The sequence below is a fragment of the Neofelis nebulosa genome, chromosome 14 (genome assembly GCF_028018385.1).
Source record: "Neofelis nebulosa isolate mNeoNeb1 chromosome 14, mNeoNeb1.pri, whole genome shotgun sequence".
Taxonomy (NCBI): Eukaryota; Metazoa; Chordata; class Mammalia; order Carnivora; family Felidae; genus Neofelis; species Neofelis nebulosa.
The window spans coordinates 43,169,079-43,185,934 of record NC_080795.1 but is presented as its reverse complement, the minus strand read 5'-3'; the positions used below and the strand labels follow the sequence as shown (position 1 = coordinate 43,185,934).

The 16,856-nt window shown below is 42.9% G+C and overlaps 1 protein-coding gene across 2 annotated transcripts in view; it reads right to left on the bottom strand.

The window, feature by feature from the left end:
* Positions 1–212: 212 nt before the first annotated feature.
* SDC2 (syndecan 2) overlaps positions 213–16,856 on the bottom strand; it is a 101,716-nt gene continuing 85,072 nt past the window's right edge. For both annotated transcript variants that reach the window (XM_058698644.1, XM_058698643.1), the window contains exons 2-5: positions 15,041–15,152; positions 8,497–8,630; positions 3,689–3,824; positions 213–2,801 (exon numbers count right to left, since the gene is read on the bottom strand). In XM_058698644.1, coding sequence (XP_058554627.1) covers positions 2,638–2,801; positions 3,689–3,824; positions 8,497–8,630; positions 15,041–15,152 — 546 coding nt within the window. In that variant the 3' untranslated portion in view covers positions 213–2,637. The remainder of the gene's footprint in view (positions 2,802–3,688; positions 3,825–8,496; positions 8,631–15,040; positions 15,153–16,856) is intronic.

Genomic DNA, 16,856 nt, shown 5'->3' with positions numbered 1-16,856 from the left:
GTGAATAGATGACAATTTTATTAACCAGGTCCTAATTCTGAAGTTCAGGTACTATGTACCTGCAGCTGTAACTTAAAAAAACAATGCAAAACAAAAACACACAACATCAGCTCATCCCACTTTCCCCATCCACCGAAAATGGGGCAATTTCAATATTGCAAGCCTTTTATACAAAAAGCCATATTCACACAAAGGAAATCACTTACATGTGGTTAAGGAAACAGGAAGTTTTCATATTGGCTTTAATGTTTATAATTTTACCAAAATTTTCCTGAACTTGGTAATCGTTACTAACATTTCTTGTAGTACTAGTCGCTGCATCTTAAAAATAAAAAATAAAAACTAGGCAGAAAACATACAGTTGAATAAAACTGGATGTCAGTCTATACAATGATTTTTTTTTTACTTTCAGCATGACAGACTTTATTTTGGCACTTTAACAAATATTTTGCTTTACAGCAGTGACAAAATATTTGCCAGAAACTTTCTTTTCTTGGCACGGATATTCCAAGCAGTTGTTATTCTACAAACTCAATTTCACTATGCTTTTGCACAGTTAGAGGTATACCCACTACATTCTTAACCTCTGTAATCGAGGGATATTGTGCAACTTTAGAAGGTGCTAGAACTTCCTTTTAATCACTCCAAAGTGGATTGACTCTGTAAGTGATGGGACAGGAATTTGAGAATTAAGGCCATTAAGAATTTAAGTAAACACTGTTCCGAGTGCTGTTTAAAAAAATTTTTAATGAGTTATGTGGTAATTCCAGGAAACGGTCTCTAAATGAAGCAGTATTCATACTTTATTAAAAGTACATTATGTATTGAAAGGGTTGCTGTTTTTGCGGTGTTCTTCCTACTTGGGCGGCTCACACGTTAAAACAAAATTTATGGTTAAAACAGAAAAGGAAATGTTCAGTTCGAAGGAAATACCCAGCCGGGTACCCTCATACTTCCATCTCCTCCTCAGGAACCCCTGCTTTGCAGCTATTTCAGTGTCCAGCAGTGAGGCCCTCCTTTTAATGCACAGAGCCTCCCTGCCCTTCTTCCCTTCCCTATGGTGTGAACTATGGCATTCCGTCTATTGGTTCTTCCGTTAAGCTTCAGGAGAGATTTGGAGCACAGTTTCCAAGGTAAATCAGTCTTCAGTCTATAGGACAAAACCTTAGATACTGACATCAGGAGAGTCCCCTTCGGTTCTTTGGAATTTAACTCCTAAAAATTATTTGCAAAAGCAGGCATCCCTCTCAACATTGCCGTCAGCTATCCTACAAAGGCTGCCAACTTCACTATTCCTTCCCTGGCAGTCTTCCAATATCTACACCCGAACACACACAGGATACATTCAGATTTCCTCTGGCCAATTCAGAAGTGAATCTGGTAATAAACAGCCTCATCGATGAGCTCTTTGGTTTTGATTTACAGACACTCTATGGAACACTCAGAAATCAAACCCACATCATCCTTGAGAGCAGATGGTCATTTGCAAAGGGGAGATGTACATTTGATCGAAAATGTACAAAATTTATAACAGTGACATTTTCAATATTAGGCCACATGATTTATTCAGTAGTTTTTATGTTCCCAAATTACAATTGATGTCTATTCGTAAGACTACAAAAGTTACCATTAGAATTGTCTGTGCTTATAAAATACCAACTTTTTTTTAAACTGTTATATATACTCATTAACACCAGTCTGCAACGAGTTACATAGAATCATAGGCACTTCAAAGGCTTAAAAAGACGTTTACAACTTAAATGCATTTTTAAGAACAAAAACTGATTTTTCCTTAAACCCCTACTCGTACCTTCAAATTGCAAGAAATTAACAAATACAGTGGCCAAAGGAATCTGCAGCAACTTCTCAAAATACTGTTAGCATCTTTGGGTTTGCTGAGGCTCGTCAGTAACTCACATCAAATCCTCCCAAAAGAAGATCTGATTAGATAGCTATGACTGAACAGTTTTGTGGTAATAATCCAATTTTACACATTAATTTGCTGTTGCAAATCTGCCTGAAGCTACAGGTAATGAAAAACAAAGCAAGTGTAAAATGGATAGTCTGACACTTAAAAATTTATACAAAGTGGAGGTTAAAGTTTACATATCTGAAAATCACATATACACTAAATTACCATTATCTGAATTATCCAAAGACAAATTGCACCGTAACAGCTACAAAAGGCATAGAGTTTTGTTTTGTTTTCAAGGGGACAAGAGGGAAAGTGCAGAGGAGAGGGGAACAGATAAATTAACAAAGTAAGACCACTTGGTAAGGTCAATCAGAGACACGCGGACACAAATTAAACAGCTTTCATCTTCGAACCGTAGGATAAAAACGATCATTTTGTATTTGCGCATAAAAGTTTAAACCGATTCCATGAACATAGAGGGTTTTCATAACATAATATTTTGCCACTGCTATTCACAGAACACTGCAGATGTTAAGTTTTAATTTTATGTTGTTCTAAAGAAATACATGAAAAGTTTTAAATACAATGGGATTTTTATCATTAAAGTGCCAGAATGGCTCTTTAATGAGAAAAACAAAAAACAAAGATCTTCATTATTCTATGCAAAAGCTTTATTTTTAAAAGTTCAGTGATCTCATAAATAGAGACACTAAGTGGGAGTTTCACGCGTAAAACTCCTTAGTAGGTGCCTTCTGATAAGCAGCACTGGATGGTTTACGTTCTCCAAGGTCGTAACTTCCTTCATCCTTCTTCCTCATGCGATACACCAACAGCAGGATAAGGAAAATTGCAAAGAGAAAGCCGATAACTCCACCAGCAATGACAGCTGAAACACGCCAAAAAGGAAGATTAGTTTTAGGACGGATTCAAAGGTTGCAGAAATTAACTCTGTCAGGCCCAATCTGTTTACACTTTTATAAAAGGCTCCATTTGAAAAGCCCCAAAACATTTAGAAACGAGATTCAATGAAACAACCGGGTCATTACACCAATCTGACATTCCCAAGGAAGGTACAATACTTTCTTTGATTAGTATTAATATCATTCAAAAGCCTCAGCAGGAAAAAATCTGGCTGGGGCCTCAACTGACTCCATACTCTAAAATTCCTTAGTGTTCTCAGTACTCACATTTCATAGTCTAATCTTCTAATTGCTTTTTCACCGAAGACACATAACAGGATATAACTGACTTAAGTTTTGGAAGGGTAAATATGAAAAAAAGCGAGCAAATTTCCTTTCTAGTCTTGGCTTTGGGACTATCCTTTCGAGGACTAAGTGTTCTTAAATCTTGCAAATCTTCCCCTTTAAAATCAAATAATACTTCCATCAGGTAAGCTCTGATTCGAGATAGCATTCTTGATGCCTTGGGCATTATCTGTGTCAACTGCCCTCCCCATAAAGAACTTTTCCTTCTCTTGAATTTATTTTGGCATCAGGATGACTTGGAGCAGGACTGATAGAGCTGCAATCCCACCACCCCCCACACCCGGTTGTTCTGGACCAATTCAGTTCTGAACTTTCCTCTTCTTGCATCAGGCGGTAGGATGAAGGAGCTGACAGAAAATAAAGACAACATTTGCCTAACTCCTGTCTCTTAAGACTGCTCTCAGCAGGAAGGTGACATTCAGCAAGCTTGGCCTACACCTCTGAATATCACTTAGCCAAACAGGCCTATTTAAGGACCTTCCCACCAGGCCCCCACTGGGTTACTCACCTGCCAGGACTTCTGTTCGTTTAAACAGATTGTCTGAGTGTTTCTCAGTATACACATTTGTATCGTCTTCAGCTGGGTCCATCTTCCTTTCTGAGTCAGACAGGTGAACTTTTTCCTTATCAATTTCTTCAGGTGACTGATATTGGAAAAAGGAAAAGATTAAAAAAAAATCTGTATAATGTGCTGGAAAGAAGATACAATAGATATATTCCAAGGTTTATTTTTTTTTTCAAACAATGAATGTGGGAAATAATTGGAATAAACACCAATGGGCAAGTTTTATGATGGACCCACGCTGTTCATGGTTTCATATAACACCCATCACAGGTATAGGCAAAGACACTCACTCATAAGATCTGTTTTCTTACCACTCTTCAGGCTACAACTCTCTCTCTCTCTCTCTCTCTCTCTCTCTCTCTCTCTCTACACCAACCCAAGAGCATGGCCCCAAGCCTCCTTATTCCTTCATCTCTTTGCCACATGGGGCTCTGTGATGACAGCTTCCTCCCAGGCTTTCTCTCCAGGTGTTCTCCAAGGCTCTCCCTACTACCACTCTGCAGACTAGCTCCCCAGGCTTACTCCGTAATGCTCCCCTCTACCTATTCACTCTTACACTTTCAGCAAACCCTGAACTAGAACTTCAGGAGTCTGGGTTCTATAAGCAGCTCCCGTGTGATCCACACCAAGTCATACCACTTTCTCGCACCTTGGTGTCCGTGGCCGTTCAGTGACGTGCACTCCCAGCTTCTTGGGTATCCCACAATTCTAAAGCTCAAATCCAAGATGGTAACTCTCAGAAGCTCATCTCCAGCCAGCATTAATCCCAACCCCCCAGCAGCCTGCAGGACACTAACTAACCCCTGGCTGTAGCACTGAATAACACTGATCTTCTTTTCTATGTCTATTAATGGTACCAGCTATTCTTTTGGGGCCCCCAAAGTTATTTGAGCACATTTCAAATCCTATGTTTTGCCACGTCACAGTCCTGCCAACTTGCCTTTCACCATTCTCTCATATTAAGTGTCTTCCTCGGCTCCCCATTTCCACAGCCCTGTTCAGGTGTTTATCACATCACACCCACGTTCTTGCAGCAAACTCTTGAAGTTCTACTTGACCGACACTACTGATGAAAACACTGTCAACTGCATTGGCTATTATTATAGACAATAATCCTTATCAGCTCTACTAGTCTGCCTACAAACAGCCAAGTCCATGTTCATTAGGACTCTCAGCTATGGTCCAGTTAAGTGACTGATTGCTTTCTGAAGGCCAGAGTTCATCCAAAATGGGAGCCAGCTACTCGTCTACTCAAGTCTAAATATAAAAAGGAAAGACCTCACCTTTTTGGGGTGGCTTAAGGTCACTGGTATATCCAGGAAGGACCACTAACCAGACCAGGTAGATCCATCTGAACTCCAGAGTATGTGAGGTCATGGGTCCCTGCCTCAGTGAACTGAACACTAGGCTTCCAAAGAAACTAACCTGGGGCCGCCATCTTCTTACAAGGACAGTCCATCAGTGCACAAACTTCCAGGTGTTCTGGATGGAACATTTATCCTTTAAATTGAAATGTTTTATTGTATAGAAGGAGGGGTTTGATTCAGAAGGATTATTTCTACAGGATGGAACTAATCTGAAATACCTTAACTCTTGTGGATATGTGCAAAATGAAATTACAAAAAGGCAACACAGATGATTAAATGAAGTCAAAGATCTGTTGCATCCACGTCTGGTTGTTGGGATGCCTTGGAAATGTATCCGAAGTAAAAGATGATGAGTAATGCTCTGCTTCAACAAACACCTGGGTTCTTTTCATTGCTGTCACATAAATTTATAACAAACTAGATAGGATATCTGTAACAGTGACGCTGACGCCACTGTCAGACCCATTCAAAAGTTGACATTAATGGTATCCTAGAGGCAATGCTTAACTAAGCCGTACCATGGAACTATAAGAAAATTAAATCATTAATTATCAATAGTATCATTATCAGTACCTAGGATGAGGAGTAGCATGCCATAAATCTCTCATGAAGCAATGAATAATCACTCCATTGAACATAAATGATACTAGGAATATACATATATTAAAATGTTTGGAGATTCTTAATTTCTGAGCTCATCTGCCAAACATCTATCTATCTTCTTTATCTAGACCTGACACAATTAATTCCTTAAGGCCAATTTTTAAAAATTGAAATCAATTTTAAATTCGTTCTTGTCAACTGACCAGAACTCGATTGTCACATTAGATTTTGTTTAGGGTACAATTTTTATCACTGAAAGCCAAAACTGGGTTTCTTGCCTCAAGCTAGTGGGTCCTAATGGTCACAAGAGATTCAGCCATGACAAGCGGTCAAATAAAACCGCGGAACGCCAAATGCATCTTTCAACAGTCACACTGGAGAACTGTGCCACCCACACTGAGGGCCCCCTCCCCATTCTCCCATCAATGGCAACAGTTACCCTGCATTCCTCCCCTTCTTCCTTCTTCTCTCATTCGTTCAACTCCATGCACTGACAGAGCAGCTCCCGCACATGGAGCCAGCACACGCTAGTATGTCTGCCCGTGTTCAGGGACCTTCTTTTTTCCTCTCGCCTGGCCTGTGAAGTCAGTCTGCTACTGACAGTATTTGGTTCTTCTTAATCCTACAGAGCATCCTCCAGTGTGAGGAGGGTTGGCCACGGCCCCTCCACATCTGCAGCAACGCATCCAGCTCTGTCACTCACTGTCCTATTCCCATGCAGCGGGGACACAGAGGGAGGGACATGAAAGTGTGGGAAGCTGTCATGCGTTCCTGCCTGTAGAGGGGCACTTCTTACTCCAGACGAGACGTGTCACTACCTTCAGGGGACAGTCCTCTACATCTTGTCTCCTACTAAAGCTTGGCAGCAGCTCGTTTCTGACCAACAGATGGAGGAGCTCTCAAAGGGGACACTTGTGTTTCTAAGTTTTCATAAGCAGTCTGCGAGCCCTGGGCCATCTACAAAGCCTCCTACTGCAGTTATAAGGCTTATCTGGTGATTGCTCTAACCAAATTCAGTCAAGGCTTACAGAATGCTTCCCGGGTCTCAGGGGCCATACTATAGGCACCCACCCACATTTAATCTTCTCACGGACCCATGAGGAATGGCTCAGAGAAGCTAAGAAATTTGACCAGATCCAGGATTTAAAGCCTAGGCCTTCTTCAGACTTTCATATGCATTTTCCAACTTAAATAGCTTACCCACTAGTAGGTGGTCGGCTAATTACAATATAATGATAATAAGGCCAAAATCACCAGTCTCCTAGTTTTCAACAACTAGTACTTTGGCTCTAAATCCAAAGACCTTATTTCTTAATAACTCAGCCCTCAAAATGAATATATTGAGATGCAACCACGTTCATCATTATCCCTGAAAGAGGTCAAGTCTGTATTCTGCCGATGACAGGCCTGAGGAGACTTTAAGAAGTAACTGAATGAGGGGCGCCTGGGTGGCGCAGTCGGTTAAGCGTCCGACTTCAGCCAGGTCACGATCTCGCGGTCCGTGAGTTCGAGCCCCGCGTCGGGCTCCGGGCTGATGGCTCGGAGCCTGGAGCCTGTTTCCGATTCTGTGTCTCCCTCTCTCTCTGCCCTTCCCCCGTTCATGCTCTGTCTCTCTCTGTCCCAAAAATAAAAAAAAATTAAAAAAAAAAAATGTTAAAAAAAAAAAAAAAAAAAGTAACTGAATGAGACAGCAACCTGGAGTTTCCTTATTCCAGAACCTGTTTCATCATGTGTTAAGTTCACAATGGTTTTAACTCAGAAAAAAATTCTTCATGAACTGAAAACAAATTTTCTTGGCTTAAGCCCAAATAAACAGAAAAAAATTTTTTTTTTTTTTTTTTTTTTCAACGTTTTTTTGTTTTTTTTTTTATTTATTTTTGGGACAGAGAGAGACAGAGCATGAACGGGGGAGGGGCAGAGAGAGAGGGAGACACAGAATCGGAAACAGGCTCCAGGCTCCGAGCCATCGGCCCAGAGCCCGACGCGGGGCTCGAACTCACGGAGCGGGAGATCGTGACCTGGCTGAAGTCGGACGCTCAACCGACTGCGCCACCCAGGCGCCCCAAAAATTTTGTTTCTTAACTGGGTTTTGAGACCCTTAGCACCCTATAAAAAATATCCATATAGAAGCTAGGCCGGGGCGATAAAAGTAGTAGGTAGCTGAGTGAGCTACTGAGCTATGAAGAGACGCGGAGGAACCTTAAATGCATATTGCTAAGCGAAAGAAGCCTATTTCAAAAGGCTATATACTGTATGGTGATAACTCTATTACATTCTGGAAAAACCCAACCATGAAGACAGTAAAAAGATCAGTACTTTCTGGGGGTGGGGGGGGGGGCAGGAGAGATAAAGAGGCAGCACAAGGTACATCTGTCAGAACCCACAGAAGGTACAACACCATGAGCGAATCCTAAGGTTAACTATGGACTCTGGGTAAAAATAATGTATCAATTAGGTTCATCAATTGTAATAAATGTACCACTCTGGGGGGTAGGTGGTGTCTGTGTGAGGGCAGGGGGCACATGGGAACTTTCCACTCAATTTTGCCATGAACCTATAACTGCTCTGAAGAAAAACGTTTATTTAAACAACAATGAAGGAGTCGGTGGGTAAACGTCAAAACGATCATAAAGAGTAAGAAAGAGCCATTTACAGCAAGATGATGAAAGACCATTTGTCCTCACATAATTTTAAGTGGGGCTTCTCAAAAGGAACATTGTGTGCAATTTTTAAACTGAAACACTTACAACAACCCGGGAATGCAATGCAAAACAAACACACCTTCGTCTGAGCAGGTATCTTGTTCTGGATCTCCCATGTCGTGGTTTCCACTTTGGGAACAGCACTAGTGAACCCTATCTTTGGAAGTGGTCGGGATGTGGTTGTCTCCGGGCTCTCTACGTCCTCATCAGCTCCTGGAAAAAAAACAAGCAAAGAGGAGCTGAGCACATGAATCACAACACAGATTTCTATATCATCAGATGGTACTGTTCAGGATGGACACTGACAGGGCCATGTGTTTTCAAAATACCTGCTCCTCAGGAATTTGGCATTTAAGGGATGCCAGGTGGCTCAGTCGGTTGAGCCTCTGACTCTTGATTTTGGCTCAGGTCACGATCTCATGGTTCGTGAGTTCAAGCCCCTGCATTGGGCTCCATGCTGACAGCACGGAGCCTGCTTGGGATTCTCTCTCCCTTTTTGTGCCCCTCCCCTGCTTGTGCTCTCTCTCTCCCCAAATAAACTTAAAAAACGAATTCCACACTTAACTTTCCTGCAGTTTTCACTGCGATGAAGTGATTTCCAAGGGATCCATGGACAGCCTGGCATTTTTTGTAATATTATCCTGAACACTCTCAAGGATCTCCTCTTTTACTTGAATGTTCAAACTCTTCTGTGCATGAGATTTCTTCCTTTCCTATGTTGAAACATGCTACATTTTCCATTTCATTTTATTTATTTAAAATTTTTTTTTAACATTTATTTTTGAGAGAGAAAGAGAGACAGAACACCAGCAGGGGAGGGGCAGAGAGAGAGAGGGAGACACAGAATCCGAAACAGGCTCCAGGCTCCGAGCTGTCAGCACAGAGCCTGATGTGGGGCTTGAACTCACAAACTGCGAGATCGTGACCTGAGCTGAAGTCATACATTTAACCGACTGAGCCACCACCCAGGCACCCCTACATTCTCCATTTTAAAACACAACAAAACAACAGAAAGAGAAGACTCTCCCACAGTAGGCCCTTTATTCTCTGAAGGGAACTGCTGCTCTTTCTCTGTTTTTACAGCCAAGACTTTTCCAGTGGTGCTGTGGGTCCTCATCAGCATCCCTGCTCACCAGCTATCTGTACCCCCTCTAGTCAGACCTCCCCTGTCATCACGCTCTCAGTGCTGCTTGTTAATCAGGTCACCAATGTCCTCCACGCTGCCATATCCAAAGGCATCTTCCAGAGTGGTCCTCATATAATTGAGCCTCCTAGCACCACTGGACACTGGTCAGCTATCGTCTCCTTCTTGATATACTATCTTTGGGCTTCTAGGACTTGACTTCCCGGCTTTCCCCCTCACCTCTTGGGCTATTTCTAAGTCTCCTCTGCGGGCTCAGGCTTTTTTGACCTAGAGTTTAAATATCAGAGTTCCTTGAGCATCAGCCCCAGGCTGCTTCTTACTCTACACTTTCTGCCTCACCTACAGCCACGGCTTCAATTACCATCTAAATACAAACAAAACCTAAGTTTATATCATTAGCTTAACTGCTCCTCTGAAATTCAGACCTACACATCCACTGGCCTACTTGACATTTTCACTCCAGTGACTCGAAGGTGCCATCCACCTCTAACGTGTTCAAGACAGAGCTCACAATCTCCCTCTGCCCCTACAGACGTGGCGGTCATCTGGTGTTAACGGGCAGCAAACAGAACCCCCCGTTCCTGGAAGTCACCACTCTGCCTTCCTCTTCCTTACCCCACACTGAATCCATCCCCTAGTTCTACCAATTTTAGTTTCTTAATATGTCTTCACTCTAACAGCTTTTCACAGTCCCAGGGCCACCACTCTCATCCAATGCCACCATAAACTGTCCACAAGCCACCGTACCTGCCTTCTTTCTGAGAGCCCCCTTTTCAGTCCACTGCCCACAAAGTGGCTGTCACCCCATCATCCTCCTGTTTAATATAATGCCATTATAATGGCACTCCACTGCTCGAGATGTATAGGAAATGCCTCAGCCCAGCCTTGCAGGGTCCAGCCCTGGCCCACTTTTCCAGCCTCCTTGAGCCTCATTTTCCCCTGTTGTCCCTGATGTCTTGGCAGAAGCCCTCACCTGGCTAGTTCCTAATTCACCTCCAGACATTAGCACCAAGGTCATTCCCCATGTTATCCTCCCTCTCTTCCATATTACCTCAGTGTCCTCTGTTAAATGGTTTTTAGTACCACTTTTCTTACCGTAATTTAATTGCATTTATCACAAATTTGTAATCCTGCATTTATTTACACAACTATTGATTGAAATCTCCACTAGTAGACTAGAAGCTCTGTAAGGCCAAGAATTGCAACTGTTTGCTCTCCGATTGCCTAATAGAATCCCCAACAGCCACAGGCTCCAATCCAGTATTTGTTCAATGAGTGAGTAACCGCCAACTGCCTGCGACCTGGACACTATTTTTATTTTTATTTTTGCCTTTTACCAGAATCGCATTTAAGAATTTCTGACATTCAAATACAATATTCTTTTTTAAGGTGATCATCTGTCAAATGTGTAACAAACTCAAACTCAACACTGCAACTCTAACCTGCTTCCTCAGACAGGAGCGAAAGACAAATACCTCTAAATTCCTCACAGGATCCTGGTAAAATGAAATAAGTAGTTCGGAAGAGGTGCTGTGTTGGAAACATGGCAAGAGGCTAGGACGCTTTTGTTTTTGTTTTTCAATTTCGCATTTTAAAATATTTTATTCTATCAACTATCTCCTTCAACTTTAGCACGTACACTCATCATACAGAGAAGAAATGGTAGAGTATATCTGAAATACATATGGGATTTGGCATTGAAAACAAATCTAGGACTGGTTCTGGCATCTTTAGCTTTGACCTTTGGCAAGGAATGCTGGCGTCAGTGTCTTCGTGTGTGAAGTGGGGACAGGAACGAACTCTCAGAGGTCTGAATGGGATATATTTTGGAAGCACCGTACATATAAAATGGTATGTAAATGTGTCATTAATAATGATGGTTCTAGAAACACACTTCTCGTTTCTAACAGCCTACCTGATTTTCTGTCAAAGTTTGACACATAATATGCTTGATTTGCTCCTACAATGAATCATTTCCTTGCAAAAAAAATGTTTTTCAATGCCAAATGAAAAATTTTCCATTAACGGCTTTCAAGACCCCCCTTTGTTCACAGCAGTTACAAATATGACTCACTGAATTAGGAGAATCTGTTTTGAGAAGAGAGGAGATTGTGTAAAGTAGAAAACTCCCTCAAGCTAACACTTCTTACGTTAGAGACAGAGGAGTGAACTGCCTCGGGTGGTTCTTCTACTGTATTTATTATCTTTATTAAAGTACATTGACGCTCTTGCCCGAACCAGAGACCCGGGAGCCCCCTTGATCACATCTCTGTCATCCCTGACTTTCAAACTCTCACTGTTCTCTCTGGCCTGAGACATCCCAGCCCAGAGCCCGTTTCCACCTGGGAAACTACTGCTCACACTGTCTTTCTCAGAATCAACATCATCCCCTCTCTCCATTACAAGACCATCTGCTTTCCAGCTTTCAAAACATCATGGCTATTGTCTCCTCTACTGTTTTATGTGTCCTTGTGAGTTAGGACCAATTCCTTTATTGATGGTTTAGTTGGACATTGGATGGTATGTGTGTTCCCTTGTTTTTTGTTGTTGTTTTTTAGTTTTTTGGGGTGTTTTTGTTTTTTGAGGGAGGGAGGGAGGGAGGCAGGCACGCAGGCAGAGGGGGAGAGAGAGAATCTTAAGCAGGCTCCAACCCAGGGCTCAATCTCACCACTCTGAAATCATGACCTGAGCTGAAATCGAGAGTCAGACACTTAACTGACCGAGCTGCCCAGGTGCCCCAAGGTACGTATGTTCCATAGCACCAGAATACTATGTTTACCTCTCAAATTTTTGTTGTACAGCATTTTCCTATATTATATCACTCCTGACATGGTGTTATAATTGTTTTTTTCTCATTTTTACATTTCTCTCAGGCGCTTGGTCCCCTGAAGACAGGGACCAAGTCTTCCTCATCTGTGTCCCAAGAACAAGGCACTATGTCTGGCATACAGTGAATGCCTATGAAATATTTAAGTGAATGGTCGGAGTGTTCATATTCATTAATGCCCATTCTTGAGTCCACACATATAGCATGGCCCCATCTCTTCATCCAGGAAGTACCCTTTAGGCCTCCAGCCATTTCCTCCAGTCCATTTGCTTTGCCATTAGATAGTTAAGATAGGAGTGAGGACAGAAGGAACAATAGCCAAAACCCTGGAGAGGATCCCAGTTTCCAGCTGGGATTGGGCATCAGCTAGGCAGGGTGGCCTAATTCTAGAGTGGGGTATTATGACACAAGAAGGCAGGACAACAAAAGAGCAAAAAAGAACACACTCTCAAGCCCAACTCCCCAGTCCCTACCCCAGCTCCATTACTCTGACAGTGCGATCTGAGGCAAGTTACTCAATCCTTCTGTGCCTCAGGCTTTCCCATGTGAAAAGTGGAGACAATAACAATCTGCCCTTACGTAGATGTTGTAAGTATAGGAACAGCACCTGACACACAGGAAGTGCTTTATAAATTTTGGTTACAACTTCTACCACCTTTAAGCTGCAAATCAATACACCTTTAAGCAGCATAAGGAGGTTTCCAAAGTCCAGAATGATGCACTTCTTTGCAGCAGTGATCTGCCCGGGGCTGGAGCCGAGGTGGAAGCAAGCCTTAGCTCGATCCATCTGATTAATGTATTCAGGATTTCAAATGACCCACTCCAGACCCCTTTCATCTGCAAGGGTGGCAGAGAAGCAGGACTATGTACCTGCTTTCTTTACATTAAACTTCAGCACAATCTTGGCAGAAGTCAGCAAAGTGATTGAACAATAGCTACAAATCTAACAACTCTTGGGTTCTAAGATCTGTGAAATGGGGGCAAAAAGGGGTCCATAGTTATTATTTCCTGGGATACTCTGATGATGACAGTTACAAAGCACTTTTGAGGTGCTAGAGGAAAAAAAGAGGTGCCATGAGTGAAAGATATTAATAGTGTTGTGGGCCATGGAGAACAACTCTTTCCACACTCATTCTGCTAGTGTGATATATATCACTTCCCCAAGAATAACGAGGGCTATTTTTACATTCAGATTGCATTGTAAGCTCATTGTTACTAGGTCAGCCACCACCTCTCTTGTCTCTCTCAGATTTGCTTTTTTCCAACTTAAAACACTCACTCCTATATAGGTAGATCTCTACCAAAGATACAATTGATTTTAGTTTGTTCTTGGTCATTCTGAAGCCCAGGCTAATCTGATTACAGACATCCACATTCAGGGTAACTTTTGCCATCTGTTGAATCTACAGTGAAAACTCAAAACAAGAAGGGTCTTGGAGAAGACTTTTCTAGCATACTGCTGACCACAATTTCCTGACTTGATTGTTAGTTGATATATGCACAAGCTCTTCCTCCTTCCCAGCTTCTTGGAGGGGGGTGCATTCCTGGTACAGGTGAAACATTTATCACTACGGTAGATTGCAAAAATGGCCAGAATCCTTTACTACCCACCCCCCCACCCCATATCCACATCCTCTGCAATGTGACTTTGTACATCCTTTCATTAAGCGTTGGAGTCTGGCCTGGACCTATGACTTACTTTGACCAATAAAACGTGGTAGTGATGCTGTGCCAATTCTAAGCTTAGTGTGCAAGAGGCTTTGCACACTTGTACTTGCCCTCTTGGGATCTCTGCTTCCTCCTCTGAACAAATGGCTGGCCCACTGGAGGATGAGAGACTGTGTAGACCAGAGCCAAGTCTGCCCCAAAGACATGTTAGAGCCCAGTGCAGATCAGCAAAGCTGCATACCCAACCTACAGTTGGCCACTGACACATGAGGGAACCCAGTTAGCCCAGCCTAAATTGCCATCTACAGAATAATAAGCTAAATAAATGATTGTTGTTTTTAGCCACTACACTTCGGGGTGGTTTGTTATGCAGCATTACTGAGCTACTAGATAACTGATACACCAGAGGAGTAAGGATATCACTGTATCATGATTTTATTTGGCTGCCACGTTCTCCCTCCCACTTTTGAGTAAGAAGGCATAACTCTTCTTGGTCCCGCCCATAATCTATAACACAGGATTGGTAGTTTCATGAAACTAGCATTTGAGGGATTTAAGGGTAGATTCCACTTTTATCACTCTGAAAGCCTTCATAATAAAATCAAAACTAATGTTAACAGGACACTGACTACTTGCCAAGCACCAAACTCCTAGAGCTGTAGATATGTTAACCCCGTTAATCCTCACAACCTACGTGATAGAGACTATTACTACCTCCCATTTTATGAATGAGGAAACGGAGGCTCGGCTAAGTCAAATACGTTCCCAAGATCTCACAGCTTAAGTGGCAGAGAGCTAGAATATGCTGCCAGGCATTTTGACTTTTTAACCACCCTGCATCCTGCCTGCCTCCTTGAAATGAGTTCCAGTAGAATGTGTGTGTATGCGCGCGCACGCACACGTGTGCACCTATGCATGTGCATGGGTGTGGGTGCACGTGCAAGCACAAAGAATGGAGGTGGGCATGGAAGTAGCCAGCCTTACCTGAGCCTGATGCAGAAGCATAGTCATCATCATCAATAGGATACACTCCTGAAGCTTCTTCAACAGAGCTGTTGTCGAGGTACATGTCTTTATCAGATGTCGGCTCTGCTCTCTGAGAGAAGAATGAGAAGGGATTCAGGATGGTGAGAGATCAAGAAACATGCTCATTTATCTTACTTGTTCAGGTTTACACCACAGTGACTATCTCTCTCTCCTCCATTCCTCTGAACCCGCATTTCCACCCTCCCCTTCCTCAGGACATCCTGATAAGTCACAGGCTAACCACAGGCAAAAGCCCCCCAAGGAAGCAAGCCTATGTAGCCTAAAATCCAGGAGAACCAAACAGCTCAGAGACGTAAGCACCTATCAGGGGCTTATTTCATTATATTCCACTAAAGCTGCCTGAGTTTGGTGGTCCCAGGGCTAGTTATAAGCCAGCTCAGGCATTCTCTTTGTTACAGGGTCACCAGCTCAGGCATTCTCTTTGTCACAGGGTCACTGTGAGGCTTCCTTACTGGGAAACTTACCAACCATTCAAATTATTTAAGACTTTCTTGGGGATGAATACAATAGTATTACCACACTTCTGCCAAATCATGACCCAAGGATCCATCAAGGCCCTGCAAATATTCGCAGGCTTGGCCACACTCAGACCTTTATCACTACACCCAAGAGCTTCCCAGTTGTCCAGGCAGCCCAGATCCATGCCGACGCCAGGCAGGACACCCTGTGAGCAGCAGTGCCTGTGGGGTTCATCTGACAAGGGCAAAAGCCGCCACAAGCCTGCTTCTAGGGCTCACTGGCTTAGCAGAGCCTTAATGACAAATGCAGATAAACCCACACGAGCACATTCTTTTTATATTACTGGCACTTGGAAACAGCAAATCACACACTTCATATGGAGAGGGATCGTTCGCTAAGTATACCAGCTCCCCAGCTTCTTAGCTCTTCGGTAAGAGTTTTAGTATTAAAATTCACCCTAATCTTGCCAGAAGAGTACTCGCATGAATTGGAGGCAGAGTAGACGTATAATTTTTTTTTAAATGGTTTCAGTAAACTGATATTTTACCACCAGTATCTCATGCAAACCGAGAAACAAAGCAGACTGTCAGATTCTAAACAACATTTGTGTTTAGAAACGGGCAACACTCGTTATTGTCCTATTTTTAAATATAAATTGAATGTTTGTTCCTAACAGGAATTATAAAAAAAAAAAAAAATGTTTCCCTTACTACACTGGCTTTCATTAGATTTCCTCTTAAAATAAAACTTTGTGTTCCAGCGGTCGCCGTGACTGGAACCTTCCTAAGAGGGCAGATGGGTCCAGCCCTCCGTAACAGGACCAACTTTATTCTCTCGGGTTTCAGCGGCTGCTTCAAGAAGCTGAAGCATTTTAAACCTGAGCCCATGTTCTCCACCAGGCTTCAGTGCCAACTGATGGAAAAGTATGGGAACTCGTTTTGTGTGAGCCACAACACCGGCACATCGAGAACTAAAACCTTAGGGACTGGTTTTCCAGTGAGTTGGCTTGTAGGCATCGAGTGACCACCCTGAGCCAAGAGCGTGCTGGAATTTTTCTGGTAGAATGGTCAGAGCTGAACTCTGCAATCTGAGGCCATCCTGCATCCTACTGGCTTCCAAGGCCATCATCACCCTTCCAGGCAGTCATTCCCAAAGCTTGTGAAGCGTGTCAGGAGGCCCACATTCCTCAGCTCTACAATCCACCCAACTGACCCCTATCAGACTCTCGGCGGCTTTGAGGCAAGGGCAGTGCCACAGTCCTCTTTAATCCACCCCGGCTCCCTGCAATCACAGC